The sequence below is a fragment of the Vigna angularis genome, chromosome 4 (genome assembly GCF_016808095.1).
Source record: "Vigna angularis cultivar LongXiaoDou No.4 chromosome 4, ASM1680809v1, whole genome shotgun sequence".
NCBI lineage: Eukaryota > Viridiplantae > Streptophyta > Magnoliopsida > Fabales > Fabaceae > Vigna > Vigna angularis.
The window spans coordinates 34,748,268-34,759,065 of NC_068973.1; the positions used below are offsets into that span (position 1 = coordinate 34,748,268).

Below are 10,798 nucleotides of genomic sequence, written 5' to 3' on the forward strand. Positions count from 1 at the left end.
CAGATGCATCCTCAACAAACTTGCTAGGGAAAATAACTAGATACTTTCAACCCTTTTTTTTTCAGATCCAAGACCAACTTTCCCTGCTAGTATTCCGGCTGGCGTGCTCAGCTGTTAACCAATTGTTGGCTGACTTCTCATGAAAGGTGACAATTTTTAAAATAAGAGATCATAGTGATATATCAGCATTTCTCATATTTACTTTACTATATATAAATTAATTAACAAAAATGTAAAACTTGCTCTATCCGACTTTATATTAACAGTTATGTTTTTTTTATAACGGTAACTGAAAATAAATTTATTTAACAATTGAATTTTGAAATTAAAGCAATAAACTATAACATCTACACTTCTATACTATTATATAAAGAGACTCTTGATGTACACATTTGGTTTCCAATTTTATCCTTTAGGTATTTTTTTAAGTCAAAATATTTATTTTACTAATTTTACCTTTTAAGTGATTTTTTTTCATTAACAATTTTTTTTCTAAAACTTAATTATTTTTTAAACTAAAATAACTATTACAATAAAAAATTTATCTACAAAAAATAAACATTACCTACAATAAAATTGTAAAAGTTATTTAAATTTCTTTTATCATTACAATAATAATTATTTTTTATAAAAAAAAAGTTAATATCCATATGCGTATATGTTATACATAAAAGGGATTGTGAGATTTTATTAAATTAATATAGAAAAGTTAACATCATATAACAGCTAATATGTTATGGTTTTTCATCTTAATTTTCTCCTTTCAAAAGCAACACACTAATTTTATGTTGAGAAGTGATACACATACTATAATCCGTGCAACAGAATTTTGGGGTTTATTTTCTCTATCATTATGGCATATAATAAACTATAATGTAAGAATACACATACTGTATGATACATATTTTCACTCTTAATTTTCCTTACCTTAGTTCTCATATAAATGTAAGAATTAATATATACTTTTTTTTATTAATATATACTTTTTAACACATATTTTTTATCCAACTAATGAAATGGAATGACTCGATCGATGGTGGGTATTATTATTGAGATAAGGTAAGCCCAATATCTTTTGGCGGGCCTTAATAACACTAATATATGTCGAGAAACTCATTCATTTTTAATATTACTTTTTTTTCGTAAAAAAAGAGTCCTTAACATAATATTCAGCTTCCCCTTCACTGCCAGTGCCCAAACCCTAACCTAGCTCTGTCGCGGTAGCTGTCTTCCTTCCCAAACCCTGTTCCAAGCATGGCGAACCAGGACTACGAAGAGCGCCAACAAACGCAGGAGCTCGGGTACGACCCGAACTTCGTCCCGGACTCTGTGAAATCGTTCGTGGTTCACATGTACCGTCACATCCGCGAGAAGAACGTGTACGAGATCCACCAGATGTATGAGAGTTCGTTCCAGACCCTGTCGGAGCGGCTCTTCAAGGACACGCCGTGGCCCTCCGTGGACGCCGTGGCGCATTACGTGGATAACGACCACGTTTTTTGCCTACTCTACCGCGAGATGTGGTTCCGCCATCTCTACGCGCGCCTCACGCCCACGCTCCGCCAGCGCATCGACTCCTGGGACAACTACTGCAGCCTTTTCCAGGTGGTCCTCCATGGCGTCGTAAACATGCAACTCCCCAACCAGTGGCTGTGGGACATGGTCGACGAGTTCGTCTACCAGTTCCAGAGCTTCTGCCAATACCGTGCCAAGATGAAGAACAAGACCGAACAGGAGATCGCGCTCTTGCGCCAGTTCGACCAGGCCTGGAATGTGTATGGGGTTTTGAACTTCCTTCAGGCGCTGGTGGAGAAGAGTACCATTATTCAGATTCTGGAGCAGGAGAAGGAGGGGCTCGAACAGTTTACTGCCACGGATGGGTATGATTACAATGGGGGGAGTAATGTGTTGAAGGTGCTGGGGTATTTTAGTATGGTGGGGTTGCTTAGGGTTCATTGCTTGCTGGGGGATTATCATACTGGGATCAAGTGTTTGCTTCCTATTGATATTAGTCAGCAAGGGGTTTATACCAGTGTTATTGGGAGTCACATCACCACCATTTATCACTATGGTTTTGCCAATCTCATGCTCCGCAGGTAATACTTTTGCTTTGTGACTCTATTGATATCACTATGTTCTTTAACCACACGGAGTTCATGAACTGAGAGTTTGACTATGTTCTTTAGATTTATTTTGGTGCTTGAACAATGCTTGCTGATTTTGCCATATGTGATCAAACACAGTGAATGTCTCTTGTCTTTACTTGTGAAAGACAGTGAATGGACTTTACCATCTATAGATTCTAATCCATTTGAGGCACTTTGCCCTGTATGCATTACCTATTGTTTGAATTACCTTCTTTTGCTATTGTAGGTTGATAGTGTTGGTGTGTGTTTGACTTCATTAATCTCTCTGTTATTTTGAATTATTTTATTCATTTTTTTAATTTTCTAATTATTTGTGGATCATGCAATTTAAATTCATTAAATTAAAACTTTCTTTTACTATCACTTAATGGAAGTGGATTGGTTTTTTATTCATATAAAAATTGTCTAGGATCTTTTTGCGAACCCAATGTGAATCATTCAATTCACGATTTTTACAACATGTGTGGTTTGGAGTTTGTCTTTTTGTCTTGGTTTTTAGTTCTGAAGTACAATTGAGTGTCTGAAAGTTTATTAAAAAATGGAAAATACTCATCCATTCTGGAGTGCCTTGAACATGCAAGATTTTATCTGATCATAGTAACTAATATTCCAATACACCGCCAATAACTTATTTTGATGAAGTTTGTCACAAGTTGAAAATAGTACACATGCTATTCGCTTAGAATAATGATTGATTTAAAAAAACATTTTTGAAGATTTCACGTGTCTGTTGAGGTATTCTATCCCACAAAATTGTGTTTGATGTTATCATTGTCCCTTATTTATTTCATTACAGGACCTAACCAATTACCTTTTTTACAGATATGTGGAAGCAATTCGAGAATTTAACAAAATTCTCTTGTACATCTTCAAGACAAAACAGTATCACCAGAAATCACCCCAGTATGAGCAGATACTGAAGAAAAATGAACAAATGTATGCCTTGCTGGCAATTTGTCTTTCACTCTGTCCCCAAACTAGGCTTGTTGATGAAACTGTGAACTCTCAGTTACGGGAGAAGTATGGTGAGAAGATGTCTAGAATGCAGCGATATGACGATGAGGCATTTGCTATCTATGATGAGCTCTTCTCATATGCATGCCCTAAGTTCATTACCCCTTCAGCTCCTAGTTTTGAGGAGCCTCTTATAAATTATAATCAGGATGCCTATAGACTTCAATTAAAACTGTTCCTTTATGAAGCAAAGCAGCAACAGTTGTTATCAGGTGTTCGGACCTTCTTGAAAGTGTATTCAACAATCTCCCTTGCAAAACTTGCGAGTTATATGGAAGTGGATGAACCCACCTTAAGGTTTATACAAAATATTATTTTTGCATCCTCCCCCTTGAATATCAAGATTTTTTTATTTATAACATATATGCTTTGTGCAAAAGCTTATTCGTGTATTTCCATTCTAATGGATGGCAGGACTATCTTGATGACATACAAGCACAAGACACATGCTGTTGATAGTGATGGGAAAATTACATCCAATGCCGATGTAGATTTCTATATTGATGAGGTAAGCTTGCTTGCAATTTTTTTTGAATGATCCTTTTCTCACTGAAGTTAATTGCTGTTTGGGAAAGTAAATAAATTTTCCAGGAGATATTGTCACGCTTGTCCTTTTTAGTCGAACTTGTTTCTTTGATAATAATATCATTTACTTGTTCTCAAAGTCTTTGTTAAATTAAGGTTCAAGTCTGAGCTTTGACTACCATATGCATTACGGAGTCACTGGCATGGTACTGATACACCATTGATGGTCTTTTTTGGTTTGAATCTGATAGATATTATTCTGTGTTTTAATTAACTTTTATGTTTTTACTTCTATGTATATTAAGAATAAGACTAGTGCAAAGGGACTATAGTGGTGAACTTGCTCCCTGACTTTGTGCCAATGCTATAATAAACATTGGACAGTTCATATGATTTTCCGACTCAAGCTAAATTAGGCTTTTGGAGTTTAACTCTGGCAGTTCTCCTGTTTCTATCTTAAATAGTGCTTGCAAATGTTGAACATCGTTTCAATTTGCTGCAGGACACAATTCATGTTGTGGAGTCCAAGCCTGGGAAACGTTATGGTGATTACTTTTTGCGTCAGATTGTCAAGGTATGCTTACATTGCATTGTGGTTCATAATTTTCCTGTTTGCTACACTTCCCTTGTATATATTAACATGAACAATTTGTTCTGTTTTATTTGCAGCTTGAAGGGGTGATCAATGAGATGGACGGTATAAAGCTGGATTGAGTTGCTGTCTTTAAGATTCTTGAAGAATTTCGTAGTATCCGTGGTCGAGGTTTTCCCTGAGGAGTCTGTGTGTTGTTTTGAGGCGGAGGGTGTAGTTAGCTTTCTACATGTAATTCTAAAATTTTCTTTCATCAACTTTATTTTATTTAACTAAGTAACTTAACCATTTATTGTTTCAAAGGAGGGCTTAAAGAAGTTAATAGTTCTTCAGATGGCTACTCGTTTTAAGTCATGATTATTAGTTCAATTTTTCCGCCCCCAGCGATAAAGTTATACTGTATAGATTATGAAATACTTGAGCAGCGAAATAAGTTTGACCGACGAGCGAAATCATAAATCTCTTTGTCATTCTCATTCTGTGGTCTTTTGCAAATCTTTATTCTTGAGGTTTATCGCTACACCAGAAAGGAGGTGCGTTTCAGTTGTAATTCATGTATTTGGATACGTAAGAGGCCGAGCATGGAGGGATGCCCGCAGCATAAATACAATGACGCGACTCAATAGAATGAGTATGTCTGAGACAAGTGATACATTTGATGAGTGTGGTTACGTGTAGTATATTAAACTATTTATTATGGAACATAATATTTCAACCAAATTTAGAAATGTTTAAGAGTGAGATTCTAACAGTCCTGGTTTAGCATGGTATAAAATCCTCCTTCATCTTTCAGTAGGCTAATTCACCATAACCTAGCTGGCTAGAAATGTGCTCTACTGTTTTAAATCTCATTGTAGAAACTTTTTTCAATTTTCATCACCTAAATTCCATTTTTTATGAATATGTGAGTTCAGTAGAATTATCACTTCACTTTCTTAACTTAATACTGAAAAATACGACCAATTTGATATAGCGCAATTTATCAATTTGATACGCTATATTCAGATTTAAATTTTTACCAAGACGAATTCATTCACAAAATTAAAAAGTAAAATTTACTTTTTATTTTGATAAAAAAAAATCATTGAATTAGTATTTGTTTAAGAAGTAACACTTATCAATATATTCCACATTTGTGTTGCATAATAAAAACTGAATGCCACACTAAAAGTAACACTTATCAATATATTATTAGATTGTGAGTAAAGTTTTACAATAAATATGTAAATACAAATAATTATGTAATTTAATATGTCTTTATATAATAGTTTTCTTCTTGCCAAAATTGAAAGACCTTAATGCCAAAAACATTATTCGAAAAGGATCTTGATTATTCTAATTTTCTAGGTTAATATTGCTTCACTCACAAGATTTTGTTGTTGTTCTAGCCAAAAGAAATAATAATTCCAATAAACTAAAGTATTCTACTTTTTTTCTTATTTTTCATATTTTTTTATACTCTTTGAGTCACTCATTGAAAATCAATATTCACATATTTGCTAACTAGACCATATCACATATCTCAAATGTTGATTATATTTATGGATCATGTCAACTTGTGAAACGACACACATTTAATCTTATGATCCTGAGCTTTAAATTGATGAAATTTACATTAGACAACCAAATATATATTTTAATCGAAAAATAATAATTAGAAAGAATAAAGTTATACAATAAATATATAAAGAAGATTTAAAATTTTGGTATCACTTTTCACAATAATATATATTTCAAAAGGATAAAAAGAAAAAAAATATATACTTCAATTATTAAAACAAAATATCATCATTTAAAATAAAAATAATTTTATCAACGTATATTTAAAAAAAAATAATTATATGTAGACCAAAAGTAAAACATTGAACCTGTTGAAGGAATAAATATATTTAAAACTTGTTTTTTATTTGAATTTTATTCAATTTCAAATGTATTGTTTGGTTATATTTATTAGAAAAAAAATAATTTTTAGTTTGAAAAGAACAACTTTATTTCTACCTCATAAACACTACCTCAACATTGATAGAGAAAAAAGAGTTAGATAGATCAGAAAAGAAAAAACGTATACATATTTTTAATATTTTTTACAAAGCAATCACAAAGTATTTTATATTTTTTAAAATTAAATAATTTCTCTCAAAGAAGAAAGGAAAAAAAAAAACTATAGCAGAAGCTAACTTTACTGTTCCCCTAAAAAAAAGTGAATTCATGAAAGACAATTAAAGAAAACAAAACAATAGTGAGTTCCAAACACTCCTAACAACAATCTCATGTCTTTAATGGAGAAAAGTCGCCACAAGTGAAAAAAAGTGGTAGAAACTCCAACAAGTCCAACCTATGCAGCTCCAGAGTTCGGAAGAAGATGGGCTAGAGAGCATGAAGGAAAAATGGTAAAAGAATTGGTGGAGGGAGAAGAGAAGAAGGAAAGGTAGTAGCAGAATGAGCGGCAGTGACGGGGGAATTAACATACCAAGAATATCACCTACAACAAAGGTTTTGCCATCCCTTTGTTCACTTAAATGGATTTGGTGAAAAGTGATTGAATGGATTTGAGAGGATTTGAAAGTAAATTTTTTTTTGTTTGTTTGAGTGAATTTGGAGGTAAGTGAAAGTAGATTTAAAAGTAAATTTTTTTAATCTGTCACATCAATCAAATCCTACACTAATTCTCACAAACTTTACTTCTAAATATATTATCACTTATCTTCAAATCCACATAAATAAACAACAAAAAATTTACCTTTAAATCATCTCAAATTCATTTAATCACTCTTCCCAATCCATTCAAGTGAATAAAACCTTAAATAGATCGTCCAGCCAATAGAATCACCCATCATGTGTATGGTTTGTGCAACACAACCATGAAGTAGGGTTGCTACTGCAAATAGCATGAGAAACAAGCTTCTCGTCATGAATTTGTCTTCTTTAAGATAAATAGTCTAATTTTCTTTTTAGGATTAGATATCTATATATGTTGCTCTTTTGTCTTTCTTTTTCTTGATTTGCTTCTAGTGATTGAATTTGCAATATCAAATGCCTATACTAAATATTGGTATTTATAATGTATAAGAAATTATTTAAGATATAAGTAAATTATTTAAGACAGTATATAATTTGTTAAAAAACGCTTTTAGATAATAGTTTACTAATAAGATCATACAAGATTGTAAATAATCAATTAAATTTTTTATTTAAGATATGTTTAGATCATTTAAGATTATATATAATTTTTAAAAAACACCATCTCATATAATAGTTTAAGATCATGTGTGAGGCCTTTACTAGTGTGCTAGTTGATAGTAGGTCTAAGCCTATTATTAGCATGTTAGAAGGCATTAGGGTTTACATAATGAAGAGATGGGCTGCCAACAGGACAAAGATGACATCATATCAAGGTTCAATCTGCCCCAAGGTTTTTAACAGATTTCAGAAGGAGTCCTGGTTAACTAGATATTGGTTACCAAGGTAACTTTTATCATGTCTGTTTCCATTCATGTTAAGTTTGTTTCCATTCATTTTAGGCATTTATATTGATCCAGCTAATTGTGTTGTGAATTATGTATTAAATACAGGTGGTCAAGAGAAAAATTATTTGAAGTGAAACATGTTTCACAATTTGGGCAGCAATTTGTTGTGAATGTTGACAACATGGACTGCACATGTAGAAAATGGGCAATTACTGGCATTCCTTGTAGTCATGCCATAACTGCAATGAAATTTTTGAATATAAATGCAGAAGAATACATTGGGCACTGGTTTAAGAAGTCTACCTATGAAGAGACTTACAACACAATTATTAACCCTATCAATGGTCAACATGTCTGGGATGTTACATCCTATTAAGATATATTACCACCAAAGAAGAGGACAATGCCAGGAAGGCCCAAGAAGAAACGAAGATTGGAGGATTGAGAGTTGAAGAAGAATGACAGTGAATTAAGAAAGGGTGGGCACAGGAAAAAATGTGCCATCTGCAAAGAACTTGGACACAACAAAAAAGGTTGTCCACAAAGACCTCCAACAATAGAGGTTCCTACTGCCAATCTGCTGAACAAACAGAAGTCACCCAACCTCCACCAACAGATGTTCCAATAACTCAAGAGTCTACTATGCTTGGTACTGACCAATGTCCTGAACAACCACAACCCAACCAACCTTCAGCAACACAAGTTCTTATTACTCACGAAACAACTATGCCTGTATCTGATGAATGATGTGATGAATGATCTAATGTACTGAACTTATTTATATTTTGTAGTAAATGTTTGCTCTATCATTTTGAACACACTCTGTTATGATGTAATCTTCATGTATTTTGGATATGAAAGTTGATGTATTTTGGATATGTAAGACAATGTTCTTATCATTTTGAACACGTTCTGTTATGATGTAAGACAATGTTTGTGGTTATGACAAAGTGATTATTGCCCAATTTCGTTATCAGTCATGATCTTTATTGGTCATTGCTTTATGATGTTTGTGATTATTCCACTTAATCAGTCATGATTTTGCTTTATGATTATCCCACTTATATTACCAATATAATTAAAAGAAATTAAATCACACACATTATTACTGTAATCACTCACCTTCATTAACAAAAGACACATTACATAAAAGCCAAGTTTCAACAATGAAATCAAATGAGACAATATCAACCAAGTTTCAGCAACATTGCTAATACAATTACATTCAAAACAAATATGACAAAGATCATCCCCATTAAGAATTTCAACCACTTTTCCAACTTAACTAAACTTTTCTCTATAAAACCCATTCTGATCTTTTCACCATATCTTTTTTCCATCTGCAGCACATTGTCTTCCATGCTCATCACACCCACTTCTTCATTTCTTACACTACCAGTCCTTTCTGATACATTCAGCCCGTTTCCTTCATTTCCTTCTTCAATGCACCACTCAAAGAAGTTGCAGCCAACCAATTCTTCACTCATACCCTGTTCAACAAGAACACACACTCCTTCGTGAAAACCCAAATAAATAGACAGAGATTTATGCTTATGTAAAACTGACCTTGAAGTTAGGGTAACCCCAGAATTTATTCCCTTTGTTTTTAGGGGTTCTCGCAATACGGAACACTGCATTCTGACCGCAGAAGCATGTTGGTTTTGCCCCCAACCTCCTAACACTTCGACTACTGTGTTGCATGGCCGAACCCAAACATTTGCAAGAGGAAGATGAATGAGACATCCTTACCAGCACCTCAACACCACAGTGCTTGCCGAAGACGAAAGACAGTAGGTGTGCTTGGCGAGGACGAAAGACGAAAGACGAACCTCTTCTTCCCCAAGACGAAAATATACTTTGGATGAGAGGGGGTGTCCTTAAATGTTAGGGCTTGGTAGTCCACCTGGATAAAATTCAAGAGCCATTCAATTTTAGTGCACAATGACATGTCGATAAAAGAAAAAATACACCTCAGATCAATTTAACGTCGTATGAGACCAGTTAACGGTTAGGGTAAAATGTGTTCATTTTTACATAAAATATTACCCAATTAAAACAGATGAAAAAATGAGGACCGAACTGAGATTTTCGTACAAAAATGAGGACCAAGGGTTTAAACCTATAATAAATTAACCATCTAAATTTCTAAAATTCAGATTTACAATCTTAGTGGCCAATATATTTCGTACCTGCAACACAAGAGTACTCTTCCCAACACTGGGATCACCACCAACTAAAGTCGAGGAGTGATAATGGTTGATTTTACGTGTTTTTGTGTATATATTTTGGTGAATAAATCAACTCCTTCATAACTTTTACCTTGTTTTATCCTCAAATTTAGTGTGTTTTCTAGTTTTCATGTGTTTTAGTTAGTTTATGCTTGTTTTTACCTCTAATCTCTTTATTTGAATGTGTGAAATAAATGAATAGGAAACAATTCTAATGGAGTAAAACAAGCAATAACTCAAGGAAACATGTTTTGGGACAATAAAAGATCAATTTGAACAAATACCCATGTTGGACACCTTTGGAATTGCACAAGAACTTGAATTTTAGAATGTTGTCAAAACTGGATGTAGCTGAGCGGTAGTTGAGCGACAATTGAGCTATCTGTCTCTAGAATGTTGTAGCTGAGGTGCAACTGGCGTGCAGTTGAGTGTCAGCTCTCTGGAATGCTGTCGCGGGGCGGGGCTGCAGCTGAGCGCCAGCCCTTTGGAATGCCACGACTTAGCTACAACTGAGGTGCAGCTGAACGGTGACGACGTTGACTTGTCAAAATGGGTTATTTAAGCATGATTCTCGCAATTTTTTGGCTTCTTCTCCTCCTACACTTCATTCTTCACCTATACATATTGGGAGAGGCCCTTGGAGGCTGTTTGGGGTGTTGGGAAGCTCTTTCACTCCTCCTTGGGTCTTCAAGCTTCATCAATGGTGATTTTGCCCCTTTTGGGTTGAGGAAGAAGATGGGTCACGAATTGGAGATGGAATTGCGAAGGGGAGACACACATGGAGCATGGAGCAGCTACCAAGAACCTGGGGAAAGACTGTGCATC

General features: G+C 34.1%; 1 protein-coding gene across 1 annotated transcript; it reads left to right on the forward strand.

Annotated features, from left to right (window-relative positions):
• Window positions 1-1,120: 1,120 nt before the first annotated feature.
• Window positions 1,121-4,610, forward strand: LOC108321850 (uncharacterized). The gene is made up of 5 exons (XM_017553729.2): window positions 1,121-2,096; window positions 2,970-3,458; window positions 3,576-3,669; window positions 4,189-4,260; window positions 4,356-4,610. Exons 1-5 carry the CDS (start codon window positions 1,255-1,257, stop codon window positions 4,398-4,400), a joined length of 1,542 nt encoding a protein of 513 aa, XP_017409218.2. The 5' UTR covers window positions 1,121-1,254; the 3' UTR covers window positions 4,401-4,610.
• The last annotated feature ends 6,188 nt before the right edge of the window (window positions 4,611-10,798 follow it).

Excerpts from the sequence above, each read along its gene's own strand:
- LOC108321850 (XM_017553729.2), top strand. The coding sequence starts at position 1,255 with ATGGCGAACCAGGACTACGAAGAGCGCCAACAAACGCAGGAGCTCGGG. Across the intron at positions 2,097-2,969 it reads GCCAATCTCATGCTCCGCAG|ATATGTGGAAGCAATTCGAG; the intron begins GTAATACTTTTG and ends CCTTTTTTACAG. Across the intron at positions 3,670-4,188 it reads TAGATTTCTATATTGATGAG|GACACAATTCATGTTGTGGA; the intron begins GTAAGCTTGCTT and ends AATTTGCTGCAG.